Source organism: Brachyistius frenatus, unplaced genomic scaffold (genome assembly GCF_029030835.1).
Source record: "Brachyistius frenatus isolate BFR_SWC_R1_liver_20210118 unplaced genomic scaffold, ASM2903083v1 Contig_21, whole genome shotgun sequence".
Classification (NCBI taxonomy): Eukaryota; Metazoa; Chordata; class Actinopteri; family Embiotocidae; genus Brachyistius; species Brachyistius frenatus.
This window is the reverse complement of record NW_027210620.1, coordinates 3,059,580-3,078,649: the sequence shown is the minus strand read 5'-3', so window position 1 is coordinate 3,078,649 and position 19,070 is coordinate 3,059,580. Positions and strand designations below refer to the sequence as shown.

At 46.0% G+C, this 19,070-nt stretch overlaps 2 protein-coding genes across 10 annotated transcripts in view; one reads left to right on the top strand and one right to left on the bottom strand.

The window, feature by feature from the left end:
- The first annotated feature begins 10 nt into the window (after positions 1-10).
- On the top strand, positions 11-4,758 carry pdss1 (prenyl (decaprenyl) diphosphate synthase, subunit 1). Its single transcript, XM_069696528.1, has 11 exons — positions 11-179; positions 1,015-1,079; positions 1,235-1,367; positions 1,452-1,582; positions 1,806-1,947; positions 2,047-2,158; positions 2,495-2,604; positions 2,721-2,801; positions 2,914-3,027; positions 3,121-3,201; positions 3,500-4,758. Exons 1-11 carry the CDS (start codon positions 36-38, stop codon positions 3,638-3,640), a joined length of 1,254 nt encoding a protein of 417 aa, XP_069552629.1. The 5' UTR covers positions 11-35; the 3' UTR covers positions 3,641-4,758.
- Positions 4,759-5,013: 255 nt separating this feature from the next.
- The window catches only part of abi1a (abl-interactor 1a), a 46,261-nt gene continuing 32,204 nt past the window's right edge, over positions 5,014-19,070 (bottom strand). For 2 of the 9 annotated variants that reach the window (XM_069696510.1, XM_069696511.1), the window contains 7 exons: positions 18,801-18,904; positions 17,958-18,110; positions 13,190-13,290; positions 10,149-10,460; positions 8,544-8,630; positions 7,074-7,259; positions 5,014-6,960 (listed from right to left, as the gene is read on the bottom strand). In XM_069696510.1, the coding sequence (XP_069552611.1) occupies positions 6,785-6,960; positions 7,074-7,259; positions 8,544-8,630; positions 10,149-10,460; positions 13,190-13,290; positions 17,958-18,110; positions 18,801-18,904 (1,119 nt within the window). In that variant the 3' untranslated portion in view covers positions 5,014-6,784. Of the gene's footprint in view, positions 6,961-7,073; positions 7,260-8,543; positions 8,631-10,148; positions 10,461-12,081; positions 12,220-13,189; positions 13,291-17,957; positions 18,111-18,800; positions 18,905-19,070 lie in introns of all 9 variants that reach the window. The other 7 variants (XM_069696513.1, XM_069696514.1, XM_069696519.1 and 4 more) reach the window with 4 other exon arrangements.

Sequence of the window (19,070 nt, the reverse complement as noted above, 5' to 3'; positions counted from 1 at the left end):
CGTAACGCGTTACCGATGCGTGCTACTCCGGGAACATGGCGGGTCCGTGGTGGAGGCATTGCCGGCGGTGGACCGCGAACTGCGCGACCGCGAGTTTGTTTGAAACCTCGCGGTACACGAACGGCCGGTCTGCGTCCTCTCTGGGCCGGGCGTCCTGGAGCTGCGGGCCGGGGAACGAGGTGAGTTCTGCGGGAGGGACGTAAGCCCTGTCAACCCGGGAGGAAGGTCATACACGCCGCGGAGCCCGTCTGCCGGCTCCCCTTCCCCTTTCCTGCGGTTGAGGTCGTCCAAAACCTCAGCCGAGTGCTGTTTCACTGCCGTGTCCGTGACATTTCGTGACTATTTCACCGTAATTCCGTCTGAAGCAACAGTTTCCTGCGTTTTTTGGTCAAAATCGCTGAAATGAACAGTGAGCCGTTGCCTGGGTGTGTTCGGGGTGTGCAGGAGCCCTCTGGGCACGCGTAAAGGTCGAGACCTGCCCCGGGACATCACAGGACACCTCTTTTTTTTTTTTTTTTTTATAAGCTGTCTTGGACTCGGCCACCTGTCTTCTCTTAAGTGTCCAGTCAGCTTCCCAGTCACGTTTTCACACCTCATTCATTCATTCATTCATTTGACATTGACTCTCACGGGGCTCCAGACTCCCTTCACAAAACTGAGGATTTTAGAAAAGAGGGGAAAAGGCTGCAAATTCTCCTTTTTGAGTAAACAGCGATGACTAAGGATCCCATATTATTGGATTTCTTGCAGATATATGAATGATATACTGATATTTTCCAAGTATTTTGGCTGGTTCTGATGCAGACACCAATATATATATATATATATATATATATATATATATATTGCTTTTCCAACTGTACACATTAATGGGTCAAAATAAGAAAACGACTTCAGCTCAGGTTATGTAAAACATGACATAAATTGCACGATCTCTGATTTTTCTGAACCAATCATCACAACATCTCCGCCGTCCGATGTGCAGCGTGTGCCTGAACTCTTTTTGTCTTTCAGGCGCAGCCTCCATCGGCTACCCAGACGCGCTCGAAAACTCTAAACTTGACTTTATCTCTAATCAGGTGAGTTCAAGCAGAAGTTTTGAAAAGTTGCACGTTCATTTCTTTGTTTTTTTTTGTTTTTTTGTTTCCCCCCCGATCAGGGCGTTCATTAAAACGCGTGCGTCGTTCTCGGACGGCGCGTAGGTCACGGTTTTGCGTATCTCTTCTCTCCGCAGACACAAGTCACGGTTGCCGTTTCCATCGCGTCAGTCCCGCTGCTGCAGAACGACGCACAGCGACGCGAAGCCGAAGGACCCGTTCGCGTTGGCGCAGAAAGACTTGACGAGTTTATACGACGATATCAAAAAGGTAAGTCGCCCGGTCCGGGTGTCGTTAACCTCGTTTTATAATGCCCGACGTAAAAGCCGCGGCTTTTATCGCCGCGCTTTGCAGGAGCTGTTCGTATCCAAAGAAGAGCTGAAGTTTCTGTGCGACTACTACTTCGATGGCAAAGGCAAAGCCATCCGACCGATGATCGTCGTCCTGATGGCCCGCGCCATGAACATCCACAGCAACAGAGCCGGGTAAGAAGACATCATGGCTGAAGTGCTCTTTTTCCAAAATCAAAATATGACTCTTTTTTTAAAAAAAAAATTTATGGCACAACCGACCTACGAGTGAACTGCTGGCCGGAGCCGAGCCGCACCTTGTGACAAATCTTTCTTGCGTTTATTATATGAAGCGTAATCCATTTAAATCTGACTTCCTGCAACCCGTCGACCTGTTTGTTTTTTTTGCCGACTGCAGAGATTTGCTCCCGGGGCAGAGGGCCATAGCGATGATCTCTGAAATGATTCACACTGCCAGCCTGGTGCACGACGACGTAATAGACGGTTCGGACAAGCGAAGAGGAAAGAGAACCATCAATGTCATGTGGGGTGAAAGGAAGGTAAGGGAAATTTTAAAAAAAATCCGCTTCCTTTCCTCCTCGGTTCATATCGATTGTCACTCGGTATATTATCCGGTTTTTTTTGTTGGTTTTTTTTAGGCTATCTTAGTCGGAGATTTCATCCTCTCGGCCGCCTCGATGGCGCTGGCTCGAATCGGCAACATCACGGTGGTGAAAGTGTTGTCCCAGGTGATAGAGGACCTGGTGAGAGGTACGGTACGCCGCTCAAATTATCGTATAAATCCCCCACCCCCTCCCTCCGAGCTTCTAGCACACACAGTGGGTGCAGCTCTGAGGCGTCCATGAGAGGAACTAATCACTGGAGGGGGAACTATTTGCAATCGCACGGCCAATAGAAACACCAAAGTGACGTAACCCGACCAGCCGTTGGCACGGCAACGTCTCTTTTGCAACGACGTGCAACGTTCCATTTTAAAAAAAAAAAATTTAAAGGTTAATTTAAAGAGATTTGATTTTATTATTATTATTATTTCAGATTTAAACGGCCGTTAACGGGCGTTTGTTCTTCTTCTTCTTCTCCTTTCAGGCGAATTCATGCAGTTGGGCTCCAAAGAGAACGAGGACGAGAGATTCAAACACTACCTCGAGAAAACGTTCAAGAAGACGGCGAGTCTTATTGCAAACAGTTGTAAAGCAGTATGTACGTTCTTGTCTGCACACAAATAGCAGAGAGACGGAGGACAGCCTCACTTCCTGCTCGCCCTTTCTTTTTGTTTTCTGTTTCGTTGACCGCCTGCTCTCGTTGATTTAAGGTGTCGATCCTGGTGAACGCTGATCCCGAAGTTCACGAAATTGCCTTCCAGTACGGGAGAAATGTCGGCATCGCGTTTCAGGTCACTTCTCATCTTTTAGCAGAGCGGATCGATCATTTGAAATCTCCGGCTGCGTCCTGCCGTGTCGGTGATGATATGGAATTATTCAAGTGTGCTTTTTTTTGTCCCGTAGCTGGTGGACGATGTTTTGGACTTCACGTCGGGAGCCAGTCAGTTGGGGAAACCGTCAGCCGCCGATCTGAAACTGGGTTTGGCCACCGGACCGGTGCTGTTTGCGTGTCAACAGGTGAGACGCCCCACCGGCGATTTGAAAAGATGAACATTTTAGCCGGACGTCACCAGAACGCACCGTCTTCACCGTCTTCTGTCCTTCCTCAAGTTTCCCGAGCTGCACGCGATGATCATGAGACGTTTCAGCTCCAAAGGAGACGTAGATCGAGCCTGGCAGTACGTCCTTCAGGTACCACGTCGTTCAGTATTACAGCTTCAGGTCTTCTTGGGAGGTCAAAGTGTCTCTCCACGCGTTCGGTGGGGTTTAAAAGTCTGGATCGCTCGGGGACAGTCAGACTTGACATTACATTACATTTAGCCGACGCTTTCATCCAAAGCGACTTACAACATAACCGACGGCGAACGATCGGGAGCGAGTTTTTTTTTGTGTTTTTTTTTTAGGGTTCAGTGTCTTGCTCAAGGACACTTTTAGGCACGTGGACAGGAGGAGCTGGGGACTGAACCACCGACCTTCTGATTTGTTCCAGAGCGACGGCGTGCAGCAGACCAGCTTCCTGGCCCAGCGCTACTGCCAGGAGGCCATCAGACAGATCAGCATGCTCAGGCCGTCCGCGGAGCGAGACGCCCTCATCCGGCTCACCGAGATGGTGCTCACCAGAGACAAGTGAACCCCGTCTCCTCTTCAGGCAGCTCCCTGTGGAAAGGACGACTCACGTGGTGTGGGCACAGAAATAAACCGGTTGGAGAAGCGATGGGGAGCTCGGTTCGGAGGGACTCCCGGTGACGCTTTCACCGCCAACTGCCGCGGGAATAAAGCCGCGAGCAGGTTTTGAAAAGAACGAAACGGCGAACGCAAGGGGAGTCTCTCTGACCGTCTTCATCGCTCTCTTTTCCTTTTCTCTCGCTCTCTCGACCACTCCCCAAACAAAAACTGTACACGCTTGGGTTTGTTTTGTTTTTTTGGTGCAAATTATTGTCATTTCCAGTTCCTTAAATGGAATCAGGGTGACGGACTGGAAAATAAGTTCAAGATTGGAATTGAGTCACAAATGTCACTCGAAACCGCGGCCCAAACCTTCACTGCTTTTACAGTACTGTAACTGCGACGTCCCGCCGCGGCTCGAACCGGCGAAACCGTGAGCGCTCACGGCGAGTTTACGTGGCGGTTCGGCGCCGGCTGGCGGCGGCGTTGCAGAATTGTTTTTCCGTTAATTCCAAATGAGACGGGAAGTGAGTCTCCGTCTCCGTCTCCGTCGTCGTGTTTGTTTTTGGATCCGTTCCGATGTCGTTTGGAGATCCGTCCACACATCAAGAGGCCAAACGAGTCACGTGGTCTTATTTTTGGACTTTTGTGAAATGTTCTGAGGTTACTTCTGTAATGCAAAGTGCCCTGTAACAACCAAGGCCTTAACATCTGCAATGACTGTGCGCTCAATAAACCAACTTTTTTTTTATTTTTAATTTAAGCCAAACCGCTGCTTCCGTCTCGTTTCCTCCCCGAGTGACGACACACACGTTGTACATAGAATTGTTTATTATAAAAGACTGTACATTAATTTTTCAATCAACATATTATATATACAAAGGGAAGGGCAGGGAGAGATATATTTGTTTGTTTGTTTTCTACCTATTAAATTGAGCCGGAACACATTTTTATTGACTTTTTTTTTTTTTTTTTTATGTTGGAAATGAAAAGAATCTGGGCCAAACTTTCAAGGCATTAGCTGCGGTATCCTGAAATGGTAAAAGCTGACTGCTGCGGGGAATGTCTAAAAAAAAAAAAGAACGAGGTCATGTTAGATGTACGAGTGGGGGGGGGGGGGGCGGACAGAAAGAAAAATACAACGTGATCGAGAGGATTCTTGGACCTGAGTGACACCTAATGCTGATTTTTACTTGAGTTTTACCGTCGCGTGTTCATCGCATTCGACACGGCCCCTTGAAACCCGGAGCAGGTCACTGCTGCTTCGGGAAGACTGACGAGGTATTTGGAGGTTGTTTTTGTCGGGTCTACGTTACCGCACGTGAACGGCAGTGTCGGGGCGGGACAGTTCCCGTCGAAGCAGCCCCCTCCAGGAGATCCGAGATCTTGCGACGATTCATTTAATGCAAATTTAAAAACCAACCTCCGCTGCGATTTGCGGGAACTCGGGCAATTTTTGCAAAAACAAACTTCATTTACAGTCAGCAAAAAAAAAATTTTTTATTTAAAACTCATCATCAAAACAAACCACACGTCGGTTGACTGGGTGGGGGGTGACAACTTCAAAACCGAAAGTGACCGGGGGTTTATGGGAAAATGTGGTTATACGAGAATTAGGCGACCACGTGTCGCACTTCCCTGTAAGATTATGCGGTTTCTATTTTACACCCTTACACTTGTAAGAAATTACACTTCGTGTTTAAATTATTATTCAAAATGCATTTAAAGCACTTTTATATCGCAGTCACAGACTCAGTTTTGCAAAGCTACGTCACATTTATGTCTCAAGAATGTTTCTTGAACTCGGTCGGAGCTCATAAGTTCTTTGAATTCCAGAAGAAAAAAAAAGAGAACTAAAATATTCCCATCTATTTCCGTGATGTGCAGCATGCTGATTTTTTTTTTTTTTTTATATAGGTAATGATTATATATACTTTTTTTTTATTAGGCTGTAGAGATTAAAAATTTAATTTTTTTTTTACCTCAACTTGCAATTTTTGCTAATTCGCGCAATTACTGGAAAAAACCCGCAAATTTTAGCACAATTTTGGAGAAAAGCCACTGAGAAATCAAACTTTTTTTTTTTTTTTTTTAATCACAAAGAAACTCAGCGAAATCCTGGAGGGACTGTCTAATTATCACTTATCAGAACTCAAGAATTGCCTGCAGATTTTGTGTGGAGTATGAAATCAACAGTGATGTGACATAATCTTAAAATGCTTCATAATAGTGGCAAAACAGAAAGTGTTCTCTCGCTTCAAACAGATCTAAATGCAAAAAAAAGAAAAAAGGTAAACTCCATTTTAATTTGAAAATTTTAAGTTCGAATGCAAATCTGCATTTGAAAAGGTGAGGTCAGGGGGAAAGCCTGTAATTTACTTCAGAGTCTAAAAAGTTCAGTGATTTCAACAATGTCATAAAAAAACAAAAAACAAAACAAAGAGGTGAGTACATTTACAACATAATGGCAATAAACTTAAGATTACATAATACCTTATAAAAATTTTGACATGCTTTAACGCCGGGACTGGTTTGTGCCTTTGAAATGCCATTTACAGTATTTAAATGTCTTTATCGTTTGCGTTTATTTTCCGCGCGGAGTCGAGGAGGGCACCACTAATGAAAACTAATCATATAATCGACATTCACTGAATTTACATTACAGAGACCCGAGCGCGGCTTGCGGCTCACGTTATATACAACCGACGGTCCGAACACTTCAGCTGAAACTGCTGACGCGACATTCAACGCTTTGATTTGTTCCCGTCCAATATTCTTGTTCGCAAAGTCAGCGTTTTTTTGTTGTTGTTGTTCGGGCAAAGACGTCGTCGCGCATCCTTCAGCTTGTTGTGTTGTTTTGTTTTTTTACATATTCCATAAATGTCCCCCCCCACTCCTCCCAACCCGTCCCCTATAACACCAAAATAAACTAAATAGATATTACTTTTCATTTTATTTGCAATCAGTAAGGGAAAAGAACATTGTCATATCAAAAAGGGGATCATACAGTTATGTCTATGCGTCTCAGGGTTCAGATTGCTGCGGTCAGTCTCTCAGTGGATTATGATATGACTGAATAAATAGACTGTACTTTTTCTGCGAGGTCCCTTCAGTCGGCGTAGTGCATGATGGACTCCACGTAGTTGCCGGGGAACAGGCCGGTGACGCCGTTGGACACGCCCTCGAACCAGCCGTCGTCGTTCTTCTTGATGACGTAGATGATGGCCCCCTCCATGAAAGACAACTCGTCGTCCTTGTCCCGGGCGTAGTCGTAGATGGCCACCACTAGTGAAGGAGGTGGGCGGGGGGGGAGGATTAATGGCCAGTGTTTTAGAGGAAGGCTTTAATCCGACTCCGAAGCACTCGAATTATTATAATTTGTATGTATTTTAGCAAACCTTTCTCGACGTAGGTCTTGGGGGCCCACTGCGGGTCTCCGTCCGCGTAGGGGTCGTTGTAGTGAACGACAGCAGCGTCCTCCTCCTCGTAATCCACTGGAGGAGGCGGCGGGGGCGGCGGGGAGTCGTCGAACATGGGCATGTCGTCCGGCGGGGGAGGGGGAGGTGGAGTCGGAGTATCTGCAACTGCCGAGATTGAAGTTGAGATTTGTTTTGTTGAAATCGGTCGGGATTTCGTAAGATTAAAACGAACCTGCCGAGGGAAACGAGGAGAGGGCGGCGGCGGCGGCGGGAGTCATGCAGAAAATATACGAGAGGCGAGCTAAATTTTGGCGTTTTGAGACTGCTGCTGTCGCAGGAAAATGGAGCGTAGTACCTCAATGAATTTGGAGCAGGTGGAAGCTGCAAGTCTCATGAGCGAGTACCCCGAGTTGCGTTCATTTCTCAACATGAGCACTCGGGTTACGCCACGTTTTTGTGACCTCTGGTTTGCGCGCATTTTTTCGATTTCACCGTTGACACGCAACAGGAACAGTCTCTAAACTCTTTGATCGCGCCTCGTATAACGCCAAGGACATGCAGACGAGTTTGTGTTCAGAAGGTGTTTGAAAAGCGGGCTGCGAGACTTCCCGTGGATCGCTCAGTACGATGACACGGTTTACTTTTGATGTTTAAGCATCTTAAGTGGTTCATGTAGATTGTGTTCCTCTTGTTGTGGCTCTGACAATCTACTCAGGCATGCGCATACGGGAGGGAAAGAAAATAAATAAAAAAAAAGGGATAAAACATGATTTATGAACATAGTATACACCGATTCATGCCATTCAGCAGGTTAAAGGTTCGTTTGACAAGCATCCAAACTGACGAAAATAAGCTATACAAAGACCAAACCATCATTTTAAACCTTAGCCTTAAAGTAAATGAGCACTAGTGAAATTTCAAGCTGAAGTACAGTAAGACTCTTAAACTGTAGTATTTCTCTATAGTGCAGGCTTTGAACCAGCAGGGGGCAGCAGAGAGTGCCATCTCTTCCAGTTCTGCTCCTCGGTGGTGACCTTTTGGGACTGTTCCCCCCCCCCCAAAAAAAAAACATTATCATTCACCTCACCTCAACCCTGCAGTGCTACAAGTACATTCAGTGTTTCCACTGCAAAGCTAGAGATGAATCCAGCAACTGTGTATCAGACCCCGACTACAGTTCAGTTTTTGTTTCTGTAGAAATAAAAAAAAAATCTGTCTCCAAATAGCAGTTCAAGTTGCCTTCGAGCTACATATGAATACATTTTGCGCACGGAGTTGAACAATTCTTTGTTGCAAGAGGTCGGTAGCCTATTAATAGTTCTCAACAGTGAGGCCATAGAGGACAGACTAGCACAATGCATGCTGGGGGGTTGTTCTGGGAGTGGGGAACGGTTGGCACAGATAAAAGGAGGAAAGTACTGAGTGTGTCTTTAGCCTTCATTCACTTACTGCTCTCCTGCATCCTGGCCACAAAGCCAGTCAGAGGTATCTGTGGAGTCAGCTGGGGCATGGGGGGAGGAGGTGGAGCGATAGACACTGCAAGCCGGCGAGAGGAGAGGCAGGAAGGCCGAGAGAGTGAGCGACAAAAAAGGAAAAAAAAAAAAAAAAAAAAAAAGAGAGATAAAAGCCCATCAGTCACCAAGAATACACAGAGGACAGTTCAGACACTCAGTCCCACACACACACACACACACACACACACACACACACACACACACACACACACACTTGCAGGAATTGTGAGCTTGTACACGCAAACAGTGGCAGCAGAGCGAGTGCTGAAATGTGTGGCCTCTATTATATATATATATATATTTTTTTAAAAGGTTTTATACGTGAAAATTCCCGATTATTAAGAGAAAACGACTGACGTCTGTCTACGGCGACGTTTCCACGGATCAAGACACACAAACTGCCGGTTGAAAAGTTCAGTGACGTCTGCGGCCGTGATGAGATTTCACACGGCATCCGGGGGGGGATCAACGGCGGATTATACGTTTTGATTTCTGTCAATCAGACCGTTTCCCGGGGAAGCGCTGCCGGTGGCCAGAAGGGGGCGCCGTTTGCCTTGCACGCCTCTCAAAACTCCCCCCTCCCCTTTCCCAGAGCAGAGCAGCTGAACTCTCCTTCTGTTGTAGTAACATCCAAAAAAAAAAAAAAAACTTTTATATATATATATATATATATATATATATATATATTATTTTTTTTTCAGACTTTTCCCAGATCATTTCCCAAAGTTCAGGGACACTGAGGACTGAGCGTGTCTGTAAAATGCACCTCAAGGCTGATGAGGAACTAGAACCACATCCACACCTGGATTTAACATCTGTGTCATGTTATCCCGTCTGGTGCGCCGCGATCGGAATGCGATCATCTGGCCACATCTGGATGCGATCACGATCAATGCAATCCATAAAGCGTGACTTCATTCTTTAGGGGAAGTATCCTCTCGGGCATGTCGAGAGGATACTTTAACTCCGCCTCCTTCTTCCTCCTTCTTCCTGCTGCTGCTGCTGCTGCTGCTATCTCAAGCAGCAGCAGGCGAAAGCAATTCTCCCCTTTAAAAAAAACTGAATTAAAAAACAAAACAAACGATGACTTCGCTTTTTCTTGACCCCCACCTAACTAATTTGCAAACCAAGATCCCATCACCAAATGTGGGCATCATAATCCCGTGTGCAAACTCACTTCGAAACGACGTACTATAATACTGATGGATAAGAAGCGAACCCTCGATACTAAAAGACATGCCAGAGCTAGATAAAAAAAAAAAAACAACAACAACAACTAAACAAGCCTTAACCTGCACTCTCAGAGTTAAAGGGGGGAGAGAGGGGGAGAGAAGAACAAAAAGTCGATAATTCTGACAAGAAAGCGAGCGCGACCTTCAGGAAGCTGTGGCGCACGAGTAAACTTGAAGTACCGGTCTAGTGGCTACAAAGCTGAGCTCCCTTTAGTCTGATGCTGTGCCGGGTTTTGGAGGAATTTGTGCCTCAGTTACGGGTCAGGATCTATAACGGAGGTTGAAAGCTGGAGACAGAAGGGCCTTACTTGAGTTCTGGCCGTAGCCAGGAGTGCCTCCGTTAATATGAGGCTGCTGCTGCTGCTGCTGCTGCTGCTGTTGTTGTTGTTGTTGTTGCTGCTGCTGTTGCTGTTGCAGTTGCTGCTGCTGTAGTTGCTGCTGTAGTTGCTGCTGCTGCTGCAAGGAGAACTGCGAAGTGACCGACGGCGCCCGGCGGTAGGTGCCCGTGGCCGAAACCATAGAGACAGAGGAGTTGGAGGGGTTGTGCCGCGAAATCTGCCGCGAGATGGTTCCGAACTGGGACATTGGAGCGGGGCCCAGACCGGGCCCGGGGGCCACCGCTAGAAAACACCCGGAAGAAAAAACGAAGAGGGAAAAAAAAAAAAAAAAACAGGAAAGGCAGGACCACAAGAGGGAAGGAGGTTAGACAGAGGGAGGGAGGGAGAGAGAGAGAGAGAGGGGAGAGAGGGAAAAAAAAAGAATCATCAACACCGTAAAAGATCACGTGAGCTTTTAAAATACTGATTAGAGTCCCACACCTCATAAAAAAATAAAAAAAGACAATCAATAACCAGGCAGGAGGAAGCAGGTGAGCTTCGAGGGAAGCAGCACAGATTGTTCCTTGATAACACAGTTACACCGGACATGTTTCGAGAGGAGTCCCAAGAAGTGATCCGATTAAATCTTGCACTTAAAAGCGGAAAGCTGGGGAGGAAAGAGATTCAGTGAGGAGGAGGAGGAGGAGGAGGAGGAAGAAGAAGAGCAGCAACACAACAAACCGACCCGATCCCGTGAAACTGACTTCTTCGCACACATCTTTTTTTTTTTTTTTTTTTTTTAAAGATTGCATGCGTGTCATTTACAACGTCCGTCAAAAAATAAACAACGAAGCCGTCTCTTCCAACGACAACATTAAAATGCACTCGGATTGTTTGAAGCTTACGTGAGATCGTAAAAGACAAAAAAAACAAAAACAGAAGGAGAGGCGGGGTTAGAGGTTGTTTCTTCTTCTTCTTCTTCTTCTTTGTCCTGCTGGAGCATTTCCTGTTCGCATATCTAGATAACGTACGGTCTCTCAGGAAACCGTGTTCTCAGATAGGAACGGGTGGAACCAGAGGAAGTCAAGAATATCAGAGGAACACACACACAAACTTCTCCGTGCTGTGATTATAGGAGACAATCGCCGATACTGATCACACGGCTGGATGGTAAAAATCAAACTCTCGGTGCTTCAGAGTCAACATCGACAGAAAAACATTTGCGCCAACAAAACTCCTTCGAGAATATTACCTGATGCAACTTGCAGCGTATCTGTGTGTAAACAGCAGCCTGAGTTTCAAATTTCACGTTTGATAGATTCCGCAGGCAGTAAAATAACTTTGGCCAGGTGACACGAGACCGCTTTACTGGCCAATAAACAGATGAATCAGGAAGTAAGAGTACCACCACCACCACCACCACCACCGAGGATCAAGATTTAAAAAAAAAAAAAAGCCCGTGTGTGAGTTTGAACTGGATCTCCAAACAAGAAGCGTCGAAACGATGACTGTTCGCACTGCAAGCAAAGGGCCAAAGGAATCTGACGTCAACGAGTCACAATTAGATTCACGCCTCTCCTCATTTTCTTAATATCTCCTTAATGCGCGAGAGCGTTTCGTTTCCTCAATGATACTTTAAATCGGCTGAAAGTCGAGTTTAAAGTGCAGCTGCTTCCTCTTCGGTGCATTCTCGTCGCCTAGTCGGTGCTTTTCCTTGCAGGCCGTGTCTCCTCATCAGACTTTAATTCACCTGGTCTAAACTTGAATACGATGCGTTAAGAGGCACCTGTTTTGCTTGCAGCGCGCACAAACAGACGCCCACACCCACACCACCCTTTATTTTTGTGCATCTCCGCCCCGAGAAGATCAAGACGGACGTGGTGACGATCCGGCGTCCGGTCCTTGGGAGTTTGAAGAGTCTCACCTATGGGCGGCGGCGGTGGCGGTGGTGGTGCGGGCGGTGGTGGGGGGGCGAGCCCGGCCGCGGGAGGAGCAGGCGGAGGTAGAGGAGGAGGGGGCGGGGGAGGCGGAGGGCCCCCCGGGGGAGCGGACATGGGCGGGACTGAAAGGAGTGTTTACATTAGTTTTAAATGCTGAAAGCAGGAGGGTGGGGAGGGGGAGGGAGGGAGAGAGAGAGAGACGCCGTCTCGACTCCCCCCCTTCCTCCCTCCCTCCCTTCTCCACTAACACTCGGCTCCGTTACGTAACATCACATCACTCCACTGAAGGGGCCCTTTCGACTTTGTCAAGACGGAGCGCGCTCGCCAGTGTCGAACTGAGTGTTTCCATGGCGACCGGCTTGCAGTAAGAGAGAGAGCGAGCGAGCGAGGCTGCGCTGCCCCGGCCGGCCGGCCGGCTCCTCGCGATGAGGCCAAAACAGCCGCTTCACACAAACCTTCGAATATTACCTCTCAAAAATCCTTCGGCAAAAAAAGCTCAAACCATCGCAGGCGTGATATCGGCACGACGTAAAAAAAAAAAATATATATATATATATATACAGCGACGTGCGGCTCGTGTTACGTGGGCCTTACGCTGGGACACTGTAAAGCTGCAGGCCTCACGCAGCTTGGCCTATTTACACAGTAGGATAGAGAATCAGCTGTGCTTAGAACACAATGGGCCTCCATAATCCCTGTCTGGTAAACATAGGCTTTGTGTAGCGTAGTCCCGCTATCTGCAAATAGGACATTATATACTTACACCTTGTCAAATAACGCCTTGCATAGATGTTGACGTGCACATATTGTATCTTATAAAAAAAATAAAAAAATCTGGTGCTCCAGATCTATAAAAAAATGTGCAGTTTGCCCTCAAATTCGTTCGTTTATGTAACGACATGCAGAGAGGCACGGGAGAATAGTACGTAGAATATAGTGTGTACCGTCTACTGTGTAATTTATACATAAAGTAAACTCTAAAAAAAATTTTTTTTTTAAATTCATTTTCATTTTCAGGCAAAAACTAAAATGCCCGCGGCCGGTCGGGCACGCGACCCGCCGAGAACCCCGGCCTGAGTACGGAGGTCTCACCTGGTCCAGAGTTGGGGATGGAGGGTGTAGGCACGGCGATGGGAATGCCGATTCCGCTGCTGCCGCTGTTCTCCCTGCTGCTGCTGCCCCCGCTGCTTCCACTGAAAGGAGGAGGACAGAAAAAGGAAGTGTGGTGGGTTTTTTTGGGGGGGGGGATTCAGTAAATTTCAGTGATATTGAATATTCCAGGATTAAAGTGGGGCGTTAAGAGCTTTCTGCGTGCAAACGGGCTAAAACTACCTTCAACCCGGGTCCTCTAACCGACCGCAAAACAATGAATTTACAGCGATAATCACGCGCTGTGAATTATAACCAGTAATACGAAGTTCAGTGATTGGATTACGAGGCTCGTTTTAAAAACCACCGCTTTTGTTGTGCGTGATGTGAGCTACTGCCAAACTACAGTTCACGTTCTGTATGCTGCGTTTATGTCGAACGTGGATTTGAGCGGCGACGCGGATGCTGCTCATGCAGACTGCTCCAATTTATCAAAATCAGATTCATAAACTGTTCGTTAGCAGACGAGCTTTGAAAACCACATTAACATGTTAATCCGTTACATGTGAAATGCTGCTCCTTGATAACCCACGTGTACCTTCTATGTTAATGATTTCATGTAGTTATTCATATGTGATGTCCAATATGTCGCGTTATATGAATTAGTTACGTGTTAAATGCGGTTTTCATTTCTTAATATCTTATATTTAATGTATTTCTATGCCTCCGTAAAGAACCTTTGCAATCGTGTCTGAATGAAATATGAAATAAAATGACCTTGCCTGGAAAATAGTGAAAATATGCCTAAATGTGAAATGATGGAAAAGCTGAAAGGATGTTTTTGTTTTTTTTCCTTCCTTTGATTGACGTGCAAAACATGTTTAAAATGTGACTTTACAGAAAGAAAAAAAAAAGAAAAGAAAGAAAAGCAATGCAAAGCGAAATGTTTCCTATTTTCAAGTTCTTAAAAGTGTGAATTTGCAAAAACTTTGTGATGTCATTTCATTGCATTGAAAATCACATTTTCTTTCGATATCAACATCGTTCTGAAGCACCGGTAATGTTATGATGAACCGCTACGACGACTGAAGAGTTCTCTGAAAGCATCCTTCTGAACAACCGGTGCGTTTCCGACGGCAGCTTCTCTTATCGGAGACGTATCTTATCGTATGAGACGTGCTGGTGATGTTGCATTTCGTCAGTCCTGCTGCAGTGAGCCGCTTCACCCCGAGTTTGACCCCGGGGGCTTGTAGATCAATGGCCTGGCCATCTAAATCCACCCCCACCCCAACCACACTCTCTCTCTCTCTTTGACTGGCCTTGATCTCTCATTTCTGGTCAGGCCCCCCCCCCCCACACACACACACACTTGCCTCTTTCATCCCTGATCCTCCCTTCCGCCTCTCAACCCCTAAAACCATCCCTCGACCTCTTCCTCTCATCTCTTCATCGCCTGCAAAGGGAGACAACCCCTCCTGCCCCCCCCCCCACACACACACATCTATCCACCCTCTCCTCCTATCCATGTCAGTCGAGGCCCTCCAGGCACAACCAGCGGGGGGGGGGGGGGGGTTACCCCCTCTGAAGGATGATGGCGGCACTTGGGAGCTAAGTGTCGTCCCTCTTTTGACGGGAATGCCGTTACTTCACCCCTCCCCATCCCCCCCGCCCACATATGCATGTTTTGGCTTTATCCACTCTTAATCCCTCCATAACTTCCCCGTTCCTTCGCTTTCTCCATCCTCCTCCTTTGTTTCACTGCCACCGAGCGCTCGGCTCCATTCAGCCTCTCTGCTTAATATAGGGAACTGTTTATAAAAATCAGCCATCTGTGACACACACACACACACACACGCACACACACACAAGCACAAGCAGCTAGGCTTAAAAAAAAAAAAAGTTCCAGCTCACTTAATCACAGCTGACAAAAATCCCTGGAGCCAGTGGGGAGAGAAAAAAAACTAAAACAAAAGACTGAACAAAAAGTAAAAACTACGAGTGTGCGTTTGTGAATTGTGGCATGTAACTTCACTTTAAAATGGGAAAAGTAGACTTTCAAAGTGGCCGAGAGCGTTATCGATTCAGCTTTTGTCAGCTACGCTCCAAAGATGTGGAACAAACTACCCGTTAGACATCGGGGAAGCCAGCTCGGTAAATACTTTCAAAAGAATGGTGAAAACATCTATTAACATATCAAACATATCTCTTTAGATCAGCCTTTAACTCGCTACTCTTGAAGCTCTCTTGCACTTTAAAATGCATATTGCTATATTTTATATTTCAACTCTATTTGTATATAATTTGATCTGTTCTTGTGCATTTTATTTATTTTCTAAACTTTTAAAATGTTCATTTATATGTAAAGCACTGCGTGTCATTTTTCTTGCTGTACAGCACTTTGAGCTGCATGTCTTGTAAGAAATATGCTTGATTGACAGGCCTGCGCTGCGGTCAGGTTTCCGCTACGGGGTCTGCAGGTGGGCGGGGCATAGCGACCTCCGGTTTCCAATCAGATCGAGCCGGTTCACAAACCAACGGGTGACGTTTCTGTTGGTTGCTTTAAAAAAAAAAAAAAAAGAAAAAGGAATCCGGGTTTCTGGTCCGGATCGGGCAGCGATACGCTGCGTCCACACAGCCGGACGCCATCTTTCATGCACCCTGTTTAAAGTTTTCACACCAGAGGCAGGAGTTCAACCGTATGCTGGCGGTCTGTTACAACAAATTTTTGTATTACCGGGGATCCTGCAGCGACTGCAATAAGCTTCGTTTCTAAAAAAAGAAAAAAAAAAAAAAAGTAATATCTCCCGTACGGAGATATTAGATAATAGCAGGGAGGGTGCAGCGGGAGTACACGCAGATGCCGATATTAAATTTAAGACCTCATGTCGAAGATGACAGAGACCGATGAGCTGAATAAGCGCGGCCGACTTCGAGCCGGTGATAATCAAATAGTGATGCAACAGTAATATTAGCCGGAGCGGGAGGAGAGAAGAAGGGGGGGGGGGGCATCGGTTTGTTAAAGGGGGCGTCAGGGTGGCTTTAACTCACAGGTCAGCAACTCGTGTTTTGTTTTTTATTTTTTTGTTGCTCCCAAATCCTTTAAAACGAGCGAGGCCAGCAGGAGTTTGAAACGGCACCGAGTGAACGAGCTGCCGTACACAAACATACATGAGCAAGAAAGAGAAGTTGGACCATAGGGGGAAGAAAAAAAAAAGTTATGTAATATTTATGAGCATCACAGTCAGCATAACAGGCTTTTTAGCTAATGAGGCGACTTCACACACTCATAACTCAAATTTTGACGAAAGCGCCTGCTGCTTTTCCGCGTTGAGATTTCTGGGGGACAGTCCTTCAGAGCGGTGTTCAACTGTTTCCATGCTGCAGTTGAGTTTTTTTTTTTTTTTGGGAAACAGCACTTTATATTAGAGGCTTTTACAGATATTAATATCAGAGTGATTCAGGTCGCGGTAAGAAGCCCTCCGAGCCTTGTCAGACAAATGCTGGATTTAGTGTAGCGGTGCGCGGGAAGAGGTGTGAAAGTGCTCTAAACTGCTGTACTGAACGGGGAGATTAGAACTATCCGACATGGAGGAGACCGGCGAGATGCTTTCCACACATTATTGAAACCCCAGCTACGTGTTTAGTGCTCAGTTTAGAGGTGTAGCTGCAGCAATAAATCCCACTTCTACATTTTAAAAAGGGCTTGTCTCACTCTCCGTTAAAAGCTCCATTAATTACAATTGCAGATTTTGAGAGACTTTTTAGTCGACGATCTTTCAACTTGTCACGTCAGCAGGCGCCTGTCCGATTTGAGAATAACAACTGAATACCAATGATGACGGAATCTTAAGCTGCATATTTTTAATATCGGGTCAGACTGAGGTGCCTTTCAACTTTTTTTTGAAGTTGTATGAAAACTAATTTTAGAATATTAAATTTCACACAAAAAAAGGTCCGATTGTTGAATTTTCGTTGGCAATTTTGGTCCTCGTTGTCTTATTCTGTATTTTATCATATTTTGTAGACCACGTAGATAAAACAAAAAAAATCACTCGGGTTTAAATTGAAGTAAGAAAATCTGATATTTGAACGCCTTATTTTGGATCTTTTCTGACTGATTCTAGGCCAGATACCTGTCTCAGTGGCGTGCGCTGCAGAAACAGCAGGTTTCTCAGGGTGCAGCCGGCTTGTTGGCATCTACCGACACCCTACATGCGAGGTGCGTTTAGGGCACGCGTGTAAATTGTAGAAAAACAACCCGGTTCTGAACTCTCCCCCTCTAAACTGCATGAAAACTTAGTATTTGCACCATAATGTATAACACAATTGTATTTTTACTAACAAAGATATTATATTATATATTAAAGTCAAGTTATCAGTACTGGTATTAATAGTTTTTTTAATGATCTTCAGCCCTTTCTGGTGTCCATAAGAAACTCTACTTGCGACTGTTTTAAGGCTGGTTTCCACTACTGACGAAAAATGACTTGATTGCTATCATACATAATGTGTTTCTTGTTCAATAATCATGGTGTATTTACAACAACAACAACAACAAAAATTTGACATTTTAAATTGCCGAAGGCCACGCCGACATCTTCAAGTCGTCAAATTTTGTCAGATGCATTCGGCCCTGAAAAAAGCTCCGCTTTAAACGAGACCGGTGTCGTTCGCTGTCGGCCGTCTGAACATGTTTGAAACGGCTCGAAACTCCAACGATATTCCACATTCAAGGGCATAAAACTCGCTTCCCCTCTTTTCCTGTATCTACCTGTGTGTGCGTTGCCTCTGGTTGAGCGAGGCCGTGCGTCCGGGGCTGTGCTGCTGCCCTTGCTGGCTGCCCAGCCGGGCGGGGCTGGTCATGTAGTCGTTGGGCACCGTGGGCGGCTTCACCGGCTCCAGGGTCTTGTAGGACGTGTTGCGCCTACGGCAAAACCCGCACCGGAAATAGGAAAAAAAAAAAAAAAGGAAAAGAAAAGAAAAGCAAATATTGATAAATCAAGGACGAGAGTGATCGTGGCGCTGTGTAAATCTGCGAGGGAGTGATCAGCAGAGCGTTGTAAATCCTATCAGTCCTCCCAGCTGGACGCGGCGCGCCGCACCACGGATGCGAGTACGTCACAGTTTAGCCTCGGAATTGATGCGTGATCAGTGTCGGCGACAGCTGCTGAGTATCAGACGACGACTGCTGAGCTTCACACTAACAGATGAAATTTCACTGACTTTGGTTGTTTTTTTTCGGATCCCATCACGTATATCCTTTTTTTTGGTTGTGTTTTTTTTTGTGTGTGTTTTTTAAATTTTTTTTAGCTAAAACCAAACAAGATTCAACGATCACGACCAAAAACTGAACTTAATAATTCCCTGGAGCGTCTTCGGGCTCATTGCCTGTTCAGCGTGTTATGTCATGCACTTCTTCACGTTATATTCATTAAGTTAAAGCAGCCCAAATGCCAAAAATAAATGCACGTGACATGCGGCGAAACTGCACGCTCGATTATCTCGCCCACAAGAGGCTTTTTTTCTTTTTTTTTCTTCTTCTCATTTAGTGTTTGATAATTAGAGGATTAGTCTTCCTTTCACGGCGACCGGAAAAAAAAACCGGGATCCTTACCCGAGCGTGCCGCGCCCCGACATCGGAGGGCTGGGCGGCTTCTGCGTCGGCGGATTGGTCCTCGATAGTGTTCCTCCTCGGATCGACTGATTGTTTCCATGTTGCTGAGGTTAAAAAAAACCCCACAAGATGATTACTTTAAAAAAGACAAATGATTTCAGCGACAGTGGGTGATCACTGTTTATGGTGATGAAAATCAGATGTTACAGGCTGCCCAGATGACATATTTTGAGTTGTGTAATCCCACCCAGATTTGTGGTTTTATCTCGG

Excerpts from the sequence above, each read along its gene's own strand:
- pdss1 (XM_069696528.1), top strand. The coding sequence starts at position 36 with ATGGCGGGTCCGTGGTGGAGGCATTGCCGGCGGTGGACCGCGAACTGC. Across the intron at positions 1,368-1,451 it reads TATACGACGATATCAAAAAG|GAGCTGTTCGTATCCAAAGA; the intron begins GTAAGTCGCCCG and ends CGCGCTTTGCAG. Across the intron at positions 2,802-2,913 it reads ATGTCGGCATCGCGTTTCAG|CTGGTGGACGATGTTTTGGA; the intron begins GTCACTTCTCAT and ends TTTGTCCCGTAG.